Source organism: Cornus florida, unplaced genomic scaffold (genome assembly GCF_030987335.1).
Source record: "Cornus florida cultivar Cherokee Brave unplaced genomic scaffold, ASM3098733v1 CherokeeBrave_3.0.0_Hap2_Chr08, whole genome shotgun sequence".
In the NCBI taxonomy this organism is placed as follows: domain Eukaryota; kingdom Viridiplantae; phylum Streptophyta; class Magnoliopsida; order Cornales; family Cornaceae; genus Cornus; species Cornus florida.
This window is the reverse complement of record NW_026775578.1, coordinates 17,569,183-17,586,649: the sequence shown is the minus strand read 5'-3', so window position 1 is coordinate 17,586,649 and position 17,467 is coordinate 17,569,183. Positions and strand designations below refer to the sequence as shown.

The 17,467-nt window shown below is 35.3% G+C and overlaps 2 protein-coding genes across 2 annotated transcripts; both read right to left on the bottom strand.

Annotated features, from left to right (window-relative positions):
- Positions 1–8,821: 8,821 nt before the first annotated feature.
- Positions 8,822–13,963, bottom strand: LOC132270079 (probable 2-carboxy-D-arabinitol-1-phosphatase). The gene is made up of 9 exons (XM_059771286.1): positions 13,473–13,963; positions 12,127–12,232; positions 11,773–11,989; positions 11,548–11,666; positions 10,499–10,597; positions 10,186–10,239; positions 10,007–10,105; positions 9,781–9,897; positions 8,822–9,469 (listed from the first exon to the last, which is right to left on the bottom strand). Exons 1-9 carry the CDS (start codon positions 13,859–13,861, stop codon positions 9,104–9,106), a joined length of 1,566 nt encoding a protein of 521 aa, XP_059627269.1. The 5' UTR covers positions 13,862–13,963; the 3' UTR covers positions 8,822–9,103.
- Positions 13,964–14,387: 424 nt separating this feature from the next.
- Positions 14,388–17,467, bottom strand: LOC132270077 (probable ribosome biogenesis protein RLP24). The gene is made up of 5 exons (XM_059771284.1): positions 17,376–17,467; positions 15,900–16,007; positions 15,197–15,310; positions 14,951–15,087; positions 14,388–14,850 (listed from the first exon to the last, which is right to left on the bottom strand). Exons 2-5 carry the CDS (start codon positions 15,978–15,980, stop codon positions 14,679–14,681), a joined length of 504 nt encoding a protein of 167 aa, XP_059627267.1. The 5' UTR covers positions 15,981–16,007; positions 17,376–17,467; the 3' UTR covers positions 14,388–14,678.

Sequence of the window (17,467 nt, the reverse complement as noted above, 5' to 3'; positions counted from 1 at the left end):
ATATAATATAACAAAGAATTGGAGGTGGTCATTATTACTTGTCTTTAATTTGGTACACATGAGAGGGAAAGCTTTGGGGTATGGACCCTATATCGTAGGGCACGTCTCTTCATCATGGCCAAATATATTGTAGTGATTAAATGAGAAAGACACAGAGATCAAATCTATTGATGTGTTAAAGTTTTACTATTAGGGATAATGTTGTGATTGTTTAAATTATTTTAAATAAAATAGTAATAATATCTCTTAATTGTATTGACACATTTTAAAAATAGCAAGCCTACAAGCCACATTGATAGATTTGCAAACTAGGTAGAGAATGGCTGATTAAACCTGCTCACACCGTCCATTTGTCAGAAAAACTTAAATACTATACTATTTTAAGAAGTAAAAAATCGAAACTGCTTTACACCTTAATTAAAACGTGAGAGAGAGAGAGAGAGAGAGAGAGAGTATTATTAGAAGTAACTCACCATTGATTGGAGTGTATATATTTTTCCAAAATGTTCCAGGACCCGAAAATGATTTGCTCTGACTTTTTATTTTGTTTATAATGTTGTTTTTTTAGTTAACTATGACAAAATCCACTATAAGAATTAAGAAGTTACTTCTCAGATTATATTACTAGCTCGATTATTATTTTCTTTTTCTTTTTTTTTGGGGTAAAGAAATAATATTCTTCTTTCCCGGTCGCAAGAGTTCACCCTTTTAAAAAAAAAAAAAAAAAAAAAAATCTCCATACTTCAAAAACTTCTAAGTAGTTATATTCAATCAATACTCTCCTTTAGTTATGTGACTAATTTTTCAAACAGCGATCAAAGCTCGCACTTATCTTAAGTCTTAACCTATTTCTTACTAATTATTTCAACCATGATCTAAATTAACAAAATCAAGTACATTGGGATAAGTATAATATTTAAAGTTCATATATTTTCTTCAATATCGATGTATAATTATCCAGAAAATGGTTATACTTAGTTCAGTCCAATAGTAGATTAGATTCATCATCATTACCTGCTTTATTATTAAAATTATTATATCTTTTTTGGGTGTTGGGATCTGTGGGGGCGACCTATCATGGGGATGCACTCTGTGAGCACACCTTTGGGTCACACTTACAGAGAAGTAAAGATCAAAATATATGTATATAATGTGTTTCCAAAGGCAACATAAGTAAAAATGCTTAATTTCTTTTTTTTTTTTTTTTTTTTTTGAGACTTTAATTTTTCCAATTTTATCGAACAACATTTTACTTTTCTTTTCCTAAACAAATAGGTAATATAATTGGTGTAACGAGTAAGTACTTATCTATTTACTCAAAAGTTTAAGTTATTAAGTAATACCGCATACCTACCCATTTATATCCCTTTTACTTTTCCATCTGAATCCAATGTTGAACAAATACCCTTGTAACATTCTTTCCCACCCGAACTCCCATTTCCGTATCGCTCATGATATATATCATAACTCGAACATCCATTTCAAGCGCATATCCCATTTTTGAACAACAGGGTTATGAAAATCCACGAGAAGCGACGGGGCGTATTGTATGTGCCAATTGCCATTTAGCTAATAAGCCCGTGGATATTGAATTTCCACAAGCGATACTTCCGAATATTGCATTTGAAGCAATTGTTTGAATTCCTTATGATATGCAACTGAAGGAAGTTCTTGCTAATGGTAAAAAGAGGGCAATGCACTCATCGCGGCCGAACCACTTGAACGCTTTCTGGACCAGACGCTTAGCTTGACACCAAATCAAGGACTAAATCTGACTTTAATACCAACTGTAACGAGTCGGGTGCTTCGTAATTTAATTCAAAAACTTAAATTATTAAGTAATATTACAAACCCACTTTAAGACTAAATCTAGCTTTAATACCAACTGTAACGGATTGGTTAGTTCGTGATTTAATCCAAAAATTTAAATTATTAAATAATATTACATACCCACTTTTTATACTCTTTTCACTTTTTATTCAGATACATGCGGGGCAAATACCCTATACACCATTTGAAACTAATTAAAATCTTATGCTGCCGGTAGTTCAATTGTCAACTTCATGCTCCCTCCTAAGCTACTGAAAAGACGGATTTCCATTCCTTTTTCCTGTTCTTTTCTCCACAGAAGCAATATAAAGCAGAGACTCAAAAGGCAGTTGTGACACAAACACCGTTAACGTGCAGACAACAATCAAAGAGAAAGCAAGGACACTAGGAGAGAATTTCTTCTCTTTACGCCTTACATTACATCAACAAATTCTCACCAACCAAACAGATCATGAATATCTTTTCTAGGCAAAGAAAATTTCCACATCAAAGCTGCAACTACACATACAAAACCCATATATAGTAATAGCTTATATACTCTTTTCACATGCCTTGTAGAGTTCCGAACATGGCCCACCTGTTTAATTTAAACTTCAAAGAGAAGTATTAGAGGAAATTCAAGAAGATGACCAGTAATTTAGTTCATGGACAAGCACTTTATCATTAATTTAGAGTATGAAACAATCTTGTAAGCAAAAAAAATATTATGTCATGCATGTAGAAAGTTGGAGTGACACGAAACGAAAGACTCGGTGACCGTCACACCCAATTGATTTATAAAATAGATTCAAACAGCAATACAGCATTTAAAATTAACAGGAGAAAGAGAATAAAAGATTGAAAATGGGAGAATAAATAAACGTTCATGACTTATTTTAGATGTCTAACTAATCACAATTGATATAAGTTAGATTCTCAACAAATATATAAAGTTTAATGAAGCATCAAATATTTTTAAGCGAATCATATGAACTACATATGATGCACAATGTTCTAATCTCTAAATAATTTCAATAAAAGTTGTCAATATTCACCAACTTACGTAGCTTCAAACTACTCCAGAAACATGAAAAAGAAACATTAACTACTTCCACCTTATGGGGCATTTTTCTGGCTTCCTGTGATCCCAGGACATAAATGCAAAATGATGAGACATATCATCTACTATATAATAGCATGTGAAATCTGAGTCTTTCTACCTAAACCATATTAAAAAAAGAAGAAGATAATTATAATAATGCAATCCCTACATAACAATAAATGAAACTTGCAAGTCAAAGATATTTTAAATTACTATACAGCAACTGAGAATTTGTAGACTTGTCGCTTCTGGGAAGTTGTTGAAATCTGATTTAATGTTTGTTAACAGAAATAACGATTATAAATCTAGAAAATGGCACTTTAAGGTCTCTGCTACTTAATTTCTTTGCACCTTAGATTTATTTTTCTATGAAATCTCAAGATTAGTGTGCTAATCTTCAAGCCCATAGTCCACTGATTTCAAAATGTGCAGCTTACATGTGCAGAATATGCATATACACTACAGAATTGAATGTACATGATTGATTTGATCACAGTTTTTTTGTTGGTAGTTATACATCTGTTGATAAAGTTTAGTTTTTAGATTATCGTAATGTCATCCTAAAATTAATAAACGGCCAAGAGTTTAGCTCAAATAACATTTTACTCAACTTTCCTAGGGATGGCAACGGGGCAGATGCCCCTTCCCCGTCCAAAACTGTGTAGCAAACTCCCCCTCCCACTCTGTTCCCGCCCTTGTTTAGATTCTCCTGGCCTTTAAACTCCCACTCAATTTTTTTCCCTAATTTTTATACTCAAATTTTAATAGTCATATTTAAAAATATAAATCAAATAAACTCAGAAAATAGAACCAAAATTTTCTCCAATTCCAACTCCAAGTCTCCAATTCAATGCCGAACACAGCCTTAGAGTTTTTAGGGCATATATATCAAGGGTAAAATAGTAAATTCTCAATATAAACGGAGCGGGATAGGACGAGGCAACCTTCCCCCATTTCTGCCCCCTGCACGAGTTTTCACTCCTAAAACCAGCCCCCCAGCCCAAAACCCTATAACTGGCCCCAAAAACCGTTTCAAACCGGGTGGAGTGGGTTGTTTTGCCATCCTATACTTTCCAACTGAAACATTGTCAAATCTTGGTAAGAAGGCCACAAATTACTTTTCAACTGAAGTGTTGTGAAGTCTCATATAAGGAACAAGTGTTAGTGACTCTGCTCATATATATATATTACTACTTACCAAAATAAAAACAATGTTAGAGCAGCTTTAAGCCCTCAAGCTGCCTATAATTCACCCTTTTACACTTAACATAAAGTGTTGGTCCAATCCAAGCATATATGTTTTTTTACTTATTCTTTGGGTACGTGTGCAAGACCAACTAAGATGAATTATAAATCATGTCTTATTAAACAAGGTACAAGTGAATTCAAGACTCAAAATCACAAATTTGAGATTATAAAAACACGTGTCTCATTAAGCACAAGGCTGCATCTTCTGCCTAATCTCCTGCGTCGTGTCTTGTGAACAAAGACAAACTTATATCAGTCTACATATTGACATCAATTACATAAAAAACTAATTCAACTTCTATGGAGCATCTAAAAGGACTTTAACCACGTAATAATACACAAAATACAGTATCAATTTGATCCATCCTAAACCCAAAGTTCTAAACTGGTCAAAATAGTAAAAGTTATAGCCAGTTTTCACTAAACCTGCTTCAATTATACCTTTTCAAGATTCCATATGATTTTGCTAGAATGTTTCATTTGACTAGAATACCTTACAACTTTTTCTTCTTTTTTTTTTCCTAGTCGAAAATCGAAATACATAAAAACTAATTACACTAAACTAATAAATAGTATATGGTTAGCAACAGCAACAGAAGCATAAGATCCATGAGAAAGATTTTATCTATATGTAAAGATCATGCAGAAAGAAATAAATATGCTGATAGATTCTTATGTAAATGCATGCAGAAGAGAGGCATGACAACAACTTTTCAATGTGGTATTTTCTGGGGAGAATGGATGTTTGGTCAACGAGTGCGCGTGTGAGTGACTGAATCAGAGGGCACACGGCATGGCATGGTCCATAACCTAGGCCAGGTGCCATCCCATTTTTGGTTGAACATATGAAGGATGGTTGGACAGCAGCAAAGTTAGGTTTCCTACCTGTAACCACACCAGAATTAAAGACCCTTCCCTGCATGCCAGGCAATCAATGGAAAATAAAGTATTTCAATGAATGAACAACTCCTCAACTATACCCAAGCCAAGTTAGTCATATTGTTTAAAGTGACTACTCTTCACACTTGTAAGTCAAAACACAAGTAAGATTGCATCAACACATATATATATATGTGTGTGTGCGTGCGTGTGTGTGTGTGTGTTTATATGTAATACAAATATAAGTTCTATGTTTATATCTTAAAAATAATTGCTGGAAAGCGTATTTTCTGAAAGCTATTTTATGTCAAAAACAACAAAAATAAGAAATTTAGCGATTAGTTCATAACAGCCCAATCTGTGAGATAAGTCCAACAGCCAGATCAAGCAAATCTGGTTTTAGTCTAATGCCATAAACGTTTTATATAATTCGACTGCATTATCGAAAAGGAAAATTCTGAACACATCCGTTGCTAAACTATTTGTTATAGAAAAGAACATTCTTAACTCTCTTTTCTTTACTTTTTTTTCCCTTTTTTCTTTTTCATTTCTCTTTTTTTCCTACACAAAAGATTAACCTAAGTCTGTTCAAGGCAGCTGTATAGTGTATACATCACAAATTGGGTGTCTCTGGTGGATTCAGACTTAACCCAAGTTCTTGGATGGGGTTTAGATTTAACCCAGGCTATTCCCTTTCAACCCAAGCCCAACCCAGTCCAACCTTCAACCAGAATGTCCGAGCCCGATCTCAACTTCAAACAGATTTGAACCCAGCCCAACCTCAACCGGAATGTCCGAGCCCAATCTCATCTTCAAACAGATTTGAACCCAGTCCAACCTTTAACCAGAATGTCCGAACCCGAGATCAACTTCAAATGAGCACGAATTGAATATCATATTGGCTTCAAACTGACAGAAGTCCGATGATTATTTTACCTCAAAATCTCAAAGAACCTCTCAATACAATAATTCTAACAGAAAGATGAAGAAATAAAATCTAATGGAAATTTTGTAAGGATCATGATTGACTCAAGTTGGTAAATTCGTATCCCGTTCAACTTGCCAGATAATGTAAGCCCAACCCAAATTAATCACGGTACATCTTTTGTGAAACTGCATCCTAAATTCCTTAATGCCAAAGGACCCCTTTCTGTGGTGATCAAATGGTAAGAATGCAATGCATTTCATCTCATTTCTTGCATTAAAAACACTGCTGTTAACAACTAATTTGTACTAAAACCGCTGGGTTGATGCAGCAAGAGCACTTTTAATTTCAGAATAGCATTACTATTGCACATTAACAACATCACGACATTGTTTTTCTGAAAATGTTTCAGCCTCATATTATTGCCACTTTTTCCAAAATTCATCGACTGAATGTATTACTTGAGAACAAACTGAAAAAACAGCTTATGCATCTTGATTAACGACTCAGCAAAGTGGGAGGAAATAAAAAAAGTAGACGGTTTGCTATTAAGTTATATAGACAGAACAACAAAAATGCTCACCAATTGACCATGAAAGAGCTGAATTTCAAATTTAGAAAAAGATAATAAATTCCAAAAAAAGGATAACGCAGAGCTCTTTGGTCTCTTCAGCAGTGACATAGCTCCTGTGAAACAGAAATATCTTGAAACTGCTCCCCCCTAGATGGGGCTCACATAGTTGGCAAATCTACCTGTCATCAATTGAAAATCAAATATAATATTGAGTTGCAATTTCTCAGTTGCCGGTAACAAATTCTTAAATTAATTTGAAAATGTGAAGCTAAATTCAGTACGTGCAGCAGATACCATCACTATTTTTTTTTCACCTATTGGAAACTCACACACGCTCTTTGCGACTATGGAGACTTGAACCCTCGACCTTGTACCTTTGGAAGGTGAAGAAGAACCACTAGGATGCAGCCCCTGGTGGTGATTGTCACTACTTTATACAGCATCAATTTTAGAAAGAAAAAAAAAAAAAAAATTGCAAATCTCGCAAATTGGAAATTTGGAATTTTATATTTTTTGTTTCAGTATAAGGTATGTTGTTTTTATGTGTATAACTTTTTTCTAAATTATATTATCTTACAGGCCTTACATTCTTGGCTCTTTATATATAAACACACACACACACATATACAGATTGGAGCTGCTAGTATTATTAACCTTTATGTCGTCTGTGTTTAATTAAGAAGATGGGGCATTATGGTCTAGTTTAGTTTGGGCTTTGTTATAGGGTTTGGTACCGCATTTTTAGGTCTTGTTCAGCTTTTAGATTATGTTTTATACTTTAACTTGAATCTAAAGACGGTCAAGAAAACTGGTCTACCCTTTGTCCTAGTGGCTCTGGGTCTTCACTCCAAGCCCTAGGTCAAGGTTTCGAGATTGGTAGACTGAAAAGAAAGGGGGAAAAAAAAAAGACAGTCAAAGAAAGATGTCTTCAATTTTGCTTGATTTGTATGGAGTTCCGGTGTCTGCCCTTCGAGGCCACCTTTTTTCTTTTATAAAAAATGTAAGAAAAAATAATTAACACTACATATGTACGCAGTTAAATCTCATAGAGGACTCAAACATTGAAAGTTCTGGTTTCATGTGGAAATGAAGTTACTACTAGCAAAAATAAGAATGCCACCACTGACATAGCACAGGCACATTCATACACCAAAGAGAACTTCAACTAAAAAATGATGGAAAGAAAACAATCCATCTTGAACAAAGAAGAAACAAGATTTACTCATAGCTCAACAATTTAACAGGAAATCCAGAACACTGATAGAAAAATAAAACGATAAATACTCTAATAAAAGCAAAAACTTTCCAAAATCAAACATGCAACACATTTTCAATACACGCATGTGTGTATTTATAGAAAGAGAGAAAAGAAGAGAGCGTTACTTTGCGTATACTTGTTGACTGCGGTAGGAAGCTTGGAGACAAGGCAAGCAGAAGCAGTGGCACTGTGAATAGGAAGCAGAGAACTCAATTCTCGACGAAACCTTCAAATTACAAAGTTGCATGATATTAGGTCAAACAAAACCACTTAACACATAATAAATATGAACACACACATAGAGAGAGAGAGAGAGAGAGATTGCAGAGGAAAAATGGAGAAAGAAGAGTGGGCTACCTAGAAAGATGAGGAGAGATTCGAGTCTGACGAAGCGTGAAAATGGAAGGAGGTGAATTAGAGAATTTAGCTGATGTTTGCGTTGTTGTTGTTCTCCAGATTGTACGCAAGAAAGTGGATCTTCTGGCAATCGATGTTGCCATTTCTCTTCTCTCACTTTCTTAAACCCTAAAAACCCCGTCTTTTAAACCTAATTGACCGATTTTATAAACATTTTGGGAAATTTGAAGTGTGGATGCTAAACGATTTGGGCCGGGCTGGTCCGACTAGTCCGAGATCGATTTAGGCCTGCCTAGTCATAGTATTAAAATATATTACATAATACAATAATTCAACGCGATCTTATATAATGGCGTTTTATAATTAACCAAAATTTTATAAGCATAATAAAATGGTCGTATCAAGATTATTAATTGATTCCCTTAACGTTGGAATTTTTTTTCTCGGAAAAAAAAAAAAAATAAAATAAAAATATTGGATTGAATTAATTAGTGAGTGATTCATTACTCTAGGGAATAGGGTCATTGGACAATAGTAAAGAGTCTTATCTCACAATTTGGAGGTCGAGAGTTGAAATTTCCAAGAAAATTTTTCACATTTCAGTATTTCGATGCATGTGTTATTAATCATTTAGTCTTAATTCTTTGTTGAAATGAGGACAAAGCAGCGTACAACAAACTCAGCATTTTGCATATAACGCCAAGTCCTAGTATGTTTTGCATACAGTTACAATTAATTAAGTCAAAACCAACAGAAAAATCATGATTCCTGAGCTAGCAATGGGTTAAAATGGTAAATGAAAGTTCTTTAGAAGCTTTAACCCTTTCTTGTAAACTTCTGAAGACTAAGTGGCCTTGTGCCAAATTCAAACTTTGTACAAACTGTAAAGTGTTTTGCAGAACCATTCTGGAAATACCTTCTCGCCAGTTAATTTCAGATCCATAATTACAGTTAAAACTCTTCATCACCCAGTGTCGATTTCGTAATGGGTATTGACCACCTCCCCAGATGAGCAGTATAATTAATACATCGGATAACAGCTCTTCCAGCAGGTCCATCAGGGAAGTCGACGACACTGATGCTACCCGAATCAAGATGACATGATCCTAACCATTCTTTTGTAAGATTTAGGCCGTGTCCCATCAATGCAATGTGTACAGCAGGATGGCCAACTACGACGACAACACCTTGTTGCTCAGATACTTTCGATAGCTCATCCAACACAGATTTCCAGGCCTTCCCTGACTGATCCCACAATGCCATCATTTTTCCATCATGGATTCCATTCAACAATCCAGTACCGGTACCAAATGCATCCTGTTCAAGAAAAAAGAAACAACAATAAGATGCAAACACTCCACAGAGAGAAGACGTGTAGCTTTAGTGGCAAGCCTCCAGGAAATATCAAACACTAAATGTGTTTAGCTGCTATGTATAATGGAAAAGAACAACCTTTCAGACAAACAACAATTGTTCCAGTTTCAAATATTTTTTTAATTCATTTGATTTTTTAGTTTTATTTTGCTTTCTGTAAAACCAATTCCTGATTATTTTAAGATTCTATTTAAATCTATTTCCCTCCGTCTTCTTGGTGACCAAAAATCATTAATAAGTTTCGTAGTAATTACATCTGTTGCCTTCTTTGATTGTTGAAGGGTGTTCTCAACATTTAGGTCTTCCATTTGCTTCATTTCCACATAGCGTGGCACACAATCAGCACCCAAGCAATCTGCAGCTTCTTGAACCTATCAGCATGTCAGCCAATTCAGCTCAATTTTTAAAGGAAATTAAATGCTCTATTGAAAGAGAATACGAATCACTACTCGTGGAGAAGAACATTGGGAATGGACTTACTTTGGAGATCATCTCTGCTGTCTCAAGTGAGGCCACTTTAGAGCTGCTCACTATAGTTGTTACCTTCAAATCAAGAAGTAACTCTGCAGTTTTCTGGGACTGTCATGCATCCAAGAAACAGAATCAGATCATACATCCTCAATAATCTTGACGGTTTAATATGGAAAAAAGAAAAACACCTGTATAATCCCAAGCATGTTCAATGGCCTGTCCCCAGAAAAAGGTATACTAGTCTGTGTCACCAGATGTAGAATTTCAACAAGTTGTTAGATTACTCTCTCTCTCTCTAAGATCAATTGCAAGAATCGTAAAAATATGACCCAAATTGTTAGCCAGAAGGCCCAGAACGTTCAACACCAGCAACTACGGGAATAAAAAAAATTCAACAACAGCAGAGATCAAAAAATTAAAGTTGCTGGCTTGCTTACAGCAATCAAAGGAGTGAATGCAATAAACAAACCACCAACTGTTACTTAATCATTGGTTTCATACCTCTGAATCGGTTTGTGAGGAGCCATGACAGACAAGTATGATCCTCTTACTGGCTTTTCTACCTCCAGAACTTCCAGCAGAAATAGGTGAACTTGGGGTCTGCATCAACAAAATTTAACTTATGGCATAAACTTGAAAGCAAACTAAAAGACGGGAAAAATTAAAGTTCACCCTAACAAATAAAAAAGATCAATAAAAAGCCTAAAACCAGAAAAGGGCACCTCAATATTGAACGACAGAGACAAACCATTAAGTTGATTAAGTAGTTATTCGGTCAAGGTCCCCGACTCCCCGAGGATGCTGGAAGGGGGACTAAATTATAGACCTTCTTTTTGGAATTATTTTCACAAATTGACTACCCTAAGACTTGAACTGCGTTTTTACAATTGAAAACCTACATATTTGTCACTGCACCAAGCAATTCCTCCCTCCTCCCCCATTTTTTATTTGACAAGTACACCAAGCAATGGCCCCTCCTTATGAGAATCTATGTCATACAAATATTCCCAACATTAATCTTTCTGGAACTTGTCATCCAGATTGAAATCTATTGTTTTTAATCTTATCAACTTTATGCAAATAAATGTATTTTAACTTGTTTGTTTGGCTGTGAGGCAGCTTTAGAAAATGGTAAAACCCACAGTACAGCCCAAGTTTCATGCAAAGACTGGTACACTATCAAGCTATTTAGTTCCATCTTATGTTTCAACCTATCTATTTGAATCAAACAAATAAAGTTGATTACAAATACTTTTGCCTCTGAAGTGCTGTTCCCTCTTCTTTCATGCACTCCATGTATTGAATTTGAAATCCATCCAATGAATAAATAAAAGTCTTCCTCTATCTATGACAGGTCAATGTATCATAAAAATGGAAATAAAAGGAGACAAAAAGAAAATGAAAAATGTTGGATCATCACGCCCTTCTTGAGTCCAGCCCAAACAACCTTGTCAATCAATTCAACCATGTGTATGGCAAGCAAGTTACAAAAAACCAAAATTTTTTCTGATCGATAGATTGAATCCTTTAAGTATGAACAGGTTAGGTACCTGATTTAATCGATTGAGACATATATATGGAGACCCACCCTCAGGTCGTGGGGTGAAATCCAGCACACTCACACCACAATTGCTCTGAAGTAAAATTCTGAAATACTCGGTGCCCAGTCCTGATTGGTGGAAAGAAAAAATAAAACGAAAATAAAAGAAAATTACTTTCAAAATTAAAATCCAAAAATTAAGACTTTAAATTACCACAGGAGGAGGAAATAGTACCAATGGCTGTAGCAACAAGAGCTTGATTAACAGCATTATGAGCAACCACAAGAACAGACCTGCTTTCATGGGTTAGGATTTTAGTCCAGCAGCTTCTAGCACGTGACCATAACTCCCTCACTGGATAATGACCATCAATACTGAAATTTGCCGCATCTGTTTGCCACTGATAAAAAGCCTCACCAAACTTTGCTTTTCCTTCATGCTTTAGGAGACCCTAAAGTCAATAATGGAATCCGCAGCCATTAAGATATCTTTGGTTGGGATATTATAAATACCTATATTCAAGCATCATTAAGTAAATTTAACAAAAGAGCATCAATAATAAAAGAAATGCTGTGAATTAAAACTAACTTGAAATGAATAAAGGTCAATTTCCCTCATGTCAGATTCAGTAATGATCTCCTCCTCACGAGAACCCCATATTATTTCGGCCGTTCTCTTTGATCTAATCAATGGACTGAAACATACAACCAACCATCGTCAATTGGTTCTTTATTGACTCCATCAAAGAATCCATTAAATATATAATGCTTGAGATATAAAGCTTCATGATCAAAATTACAATATATGATAATAGTGCATTTGGGTGTCGCATAAAAAATGGATTGGTTTATTTTGTTTTGCAGAGTCTCAGAATATGCAGATTCATTTCTGAGAATAGTGACACAACATATTAAGAACCATCACCACAAATTGTTACTAACTACTAGGCTCCCATTTTCAGAAATCGACCATCCCGGGAGACAGATCTGTGCCCTTGAGATGTCATCTTTTGGGTACTTCAGATGCTATGGGAATTCTGTGTAGCCATTCAAAGTCCACGGAAAGTCCAAACAAGCCCTTTATAGTACATAATCTATATTTTGTGACCGGTGTAACATCAATTTAAAGTGACTTCTTCTTCTTCCTTTTTTTTTTTTTTTTTTTTTTTTTTTCGTTATGAAAATATTATTAACACAAAGACTATGCAATAATAATTAAAGCAAACTGAGGGAGAAAAAAAAAAAACACCCTTATTACATCATGTTAAAACAAAAATTAAGTAACTAACAAAAGCAAATGAATTTATCCTAGAAACAGATAAATTTCATATAATACCAAAACACACACACACACAAAAACTAATAACATAGTACAGAATTCAACTATTTGCCCCACTAACATAGTACAGAATTCAACTAGTATTTGTTAAGAGCCACATACACCAAATATACTATATCACCGCAACAAATAAACTTTCCTATCTATATCTTAAAACTATTTACTTTCAACTTTGTACTGGCCAATTGAATAACCTTGCCCAGTGAAGCCTCATGCAACTGATTTTGTATTGTACAAAAAAACATAAAAATAAAAAAATAAATTCAACACTTCTTTCCCAAATGAAATTAGGAACATAAAAAATAAAAAATACTAGTAAAAAAATAAAGTAAAATTTGTTATTCCTAATTCAAGAATTTGCAATATTTAGAAGTAAACTACTTCTTGAAGCTGGAAAAAATATAATAAGAAAACTAAATTTGTTCTCTAGTTCTTCTATATATATATATTGTTCTCTGGTTAGAAAATTTAAAGCATTTCCCCACTTTTTTTGAGTAAATACGAGTACATTCTTCGATTTCAAAAGCAGCAAAAGCAATTATAAATATTTGAAATTAACTGAAGCTGAAACCTTAACATAGATCAATCAATCGAACCTTGAGAAGCAAACATCGAAGGAGTCATCTATGAGCATTTGGCGGGAAGTTTCGGCCTGAGACTCGCCTTTCTGGGTGAGAACCGAGAAATCGGAGCTCCCTTGAATCCTACCTTCCTGGTTCCACGTGCTCTGCCCGTGCCTCACCAACACCACCCTCTTCGCCGACTTTATCGAAGGAAAAGGGGCCGAAGCGTAAGGCTTTGAACTCGACTCTCTCTCCTCCGACGACTCGTCCAGAGGTTTATCGATCTCTTGCAAGGTCGAAGATGATCGAACAGTGAATCGATCAGTCGGACGATTTGGTCGGACACAATTGGGGAAAAATCTAGGGTTTTTGAGAAGAAAAATATGGTCGTGGCCGACTAGAGTTGCTGTGACTGAAAACATTTGGAGGGGTGTGTGTTTTTCACCCACTGTGTTTTTTGTGATGTCTGTGCGTTTCGCGCTAAAACGGTCGGAGTTGGTTTATGGTTACTGTTGCTTCTAATTTCGAATAGTACTATCGATTTGTGAGGAGAGAAAAAAAAGATAGAATGACACGTGGTAATTGTTAGCAGATCACTTATCGACTAGACTCGCACGTGCTGTGAGGGACAAAGCATTTCGTGAGTTTGGATCCTATGTACTCTGTATGTTGTATACTGGCACTCTGCTATACGAATGTTATACTCTGGATGTACAGTATCGCACGAATGTTATACTCTGGATCGTATGCAATATCAGCCGTCCAATATCGGGTGTGCAGATAAACATATATATTTCATTCGTTTTTCCTTCCATAATTAATTAATTATTACACCTGTAACTTTTCGAACTTGTCTCAGATCACTTGCTTCTGTTTAGATGGTTGCTAGCCCCACAAATTCAGGATAAATGCACACGAAGAGCTTAAATGGATAGAATACTCTTATAATTTTCTCTAGAACAAAGATTTATGATCAATCAATTTAAAAAACACTTCACAACAAAGAGGTCCAAATGTCACAGTAATGCACAAAAGCATGGTTACCTAAGATACTAAAACAAGGCCAGGAATCTAACAATAGCTATTTGGTTCACCAAAACCTAAATTTAGACAAAACCGGAACAAAATTCTTTTGCCTCCACAGACAACAGGATTGCAATCTTGCTTGTTAGAATTACAGGCACAAAAATAAGCGGAAAAAAAGAACCGAGTACAACGCATTCCATAGTAACAACAATATCACTCCTCCATGCGATTTTCCTCCGACTGCTGTTGGGAAACCTTGACTTTGACCTTTGGTACAGTGAGAGATGGCTCTTGTTGGAGGGCCTCGGGCGCCTTGACCATGTGGATGCTCTGCTCCAACTCCTTTGCTGCCTCCTTCCGCTCCTTGCCTTTCTTTCCCTTCATCCTGCACAAAATTTTCAGCAAATGTTCAGTGGAGTTAGAAAAGGAAAACAGCTTATATTGCTCATTAATCCAGCTACCAACAAAGAAGAAGAAGAAAGAACCTCTTTGCATGGTGTCTGGCCTCCCTATCCACTCTGACTTTATCAATCTTCTTAATGGCCTTTAGTGTGTTCTCTGCAAGATTCCTGTCATACCTCTCTGGTCGATTTCTCTTCCTCTCAAACTCAAAGGTTGAGTCCTTGGAAACAGAAAGTGCAATAGATTATGACCACAGTTCACATGAGCCGTTGACAGTTGGGGAAACATGGGGAAAGATCATTATACAGAATTAGAGCTAGTTTCTTTACCTGTGTCATGTCCTTTCCATGCAACCGCCTGTAAGCCTTAGTCCACTTAACTTTGCGGGGGTTCCTCTTCATCTTAAAGTTCTTGTGGCATTTAGATCTACAAAATCGGAAAATCTGCATATAGAACAAACATCGAGGTCTTAAGCGAGATCTTAAGCAGAACATAAAACCCAAGGACTAATACAAATTGTACAATCAAATCAGAAACCAAGCAATGTACAGATTGATAGAGATCATCAACATCCTTGCCTTAAACCATGTGCATTGGGCCAGCCATATAGTTCCATAAAGATCAGGTCAGTCAATTGAAAACCTAAACACCTAAATCCTTGTCAGTTTTATTTGTGTGATATGCACAATTGCGTTTAGTTTCTTTGATCATGGCTTCAAGTTCGACATCATTTACTCAATCTAAGAAACAACAATTAACATTTTCTAAAATCACCGCAAGTAAACTGTAAACCTCAAACATGGATGGCTAATAATTGAGATGCTTGATTGTATCAGGTCCAATGAGATACAGGCTAGGATGTTTGTTAAGCTTCTAGATTCTTAATCAAGTCTCTAACTAATTAAACCAACAAGAACCTTAACTCAGGTGGATGAAAATTTTGAATTGCACTAAATCCGACTAAGGATCAGAAAAGTTTAGTGTAACATATAGATGAGTAAGACACTAGGAAAATATGTCAAATAGAATTACCTTTGCATCATTGCGAACAAATTGAATGCCATGTCCAGGATATACTGTAGAGGAACAGAACCAGCATTTCTCCAACCTCATTGTGCCTTTGTGTCAAGCCCCTATATCCTGCAAAACATAAAACGTATCAATATGCCATACAAACTGAGAAACAGAAGTATATGCTCATCAAAGGGAATGTATTAAGTTGTGAAGGATAACAAGTCCATCACTAAGAGTCCTGTGTTCACGTGCACATGAGCTAAAACAGCAATTCTTCTTAACAAGCTTCGAACCAATGATAGAAAGAAATTTTCCACACTTGTACTCTCAAAACAGAATAAGATTAGAAACAAGCTTAAAGTACTACTATCAATCCATCGAAAATTCAGAAAATTAAACCAGCACTAAATAGAAAATTAAAAAACCTATGCAAGTGTTGGAAGATACAAACGGATCAAAAAATGAAGTCTTTTTTTTTTTTTTTTTTTTTTTTTTTCAGACTAGAATTTCGAACTGTCAAAACAGAATAAGGTAGGAAAAAAGCTTAAAGTACAATCAATCCATCAAAAATTCCAAAATTAAACCAGCACTAAATGAAAATTAAAAAACCTATACAAGTGTTGTAATATACAAACGGATCCAAAAATGAAGCTTTTTTTTTCTTCTTCTAACAAACCAAGTACCCAAAAAAAAAAAAGGGGGCATCACAAGCTAAATGCAATAACTACAGTTACTATCATTATATTTCTATGCAAGTGTTGGAAGTACTATTACTATATATTGATATCAGAATAAGATAAGAAAAAAGCTTAAAGTACAATCAATCCATCAAAAATTCCAAAAATTAAACCAGCACTAAATGAAAATTTAAAACCTACAGTGTTGTAATATACAAATGGATCCAAAAAAGAAGCTTTTTTTTTCTTCTTCTAACAAACCAAGCACCCAAAAAAAAAAAAAAAAAATGCATCACGAGCATCAGCAAGCTAAAGGCAAGAACTATAATTTTGGGAGCACCAAATCGGCCCTTTTGAAATTAAATTTCCTCCAACTTTGAACTAAATTTTCTACAAGTTTCATCACCAAGAGCAACATAAGTTTATTCCGCATAAATTATCTTTCATTTGCAAAACACTATGGGTATGACCACTGCAAATCACTGAATGCAAAATTCGTCCGTTATGAAGCGCAAAACACTGCACAGATCTTTTCTGGCCAATCAACCCTATTGGGGCCTGATCCGACCTGATATTTACATCATTGTTCAAGACCACGATACCGTCAATTTACCTATTCAACCTTTTTCTGGGGTTTGGACCGATTGCGTAAAAGATAACACACTAAACACGCCCGTGAGAGTAGGGTTTAACTCAACCTCAACTCCCAATTTTTGATTTCTTGGACCAAAATAAAGAGAACAGTAATTAATTGAACACAGATATATATACATATACATATACATATACATATAAATAGAGAGAAAGAGCGACTTACTAGTGAAACCCTAGGTAGCGACCACGGCTGCAGAGCTTCCAGCTGAAACCTCGTGAGGGAGGCGTTGGACGCGGTATTATCAGAGGAATGGT

Excerpts from the sequence above, each read along its gene's own strand:
- LOC132270079 (XM_059771286.1), bottom strand. The coding sequence starts at position 13,861 with ATGTTTTCAGTCACAGCAACTCTAGTCGGCCACGACCATATTTTTCTT. Across the intron at positions 11,667-11,772 it reads TCTTGTTGCTACAGCCATTG|GACTGGGCACCGAGTATTTC; the intron begins GTACTATTTCCT and ends TCCACCAATCAG. Across the intron at positions 10,240-10,498 it reads CCTCACAAACCGATTCAGAG|ACTAGTATACCTTTTTCTGG; the intron begins GTATGAAACCAA and ends CTGGTGACACAG.
- LOC132270077 (XM_059771284.1), bottom strand. The coding sequence starts at position 15,980 with ATGAGGTTGGAGAAATGCTGGTTCTGTTCCTCTACAGTATATCCTGGA. Across the intron at positions 15,311-15,899 it reads TTGTTCGCAATGATGCAAAG|ATTTTCCGATTTTGTAGATC; the intron begins GTAATTCTATTT and ends TTCTATATGCAG. Across the intron at positions 14,851-14,950 it reads GCCAGACACCATGCAAAGAG|GATGAAGGGAAAGAAAGGCA; the intron begins GTTCTTTCTTCT and ends AATTTTGTGCAG.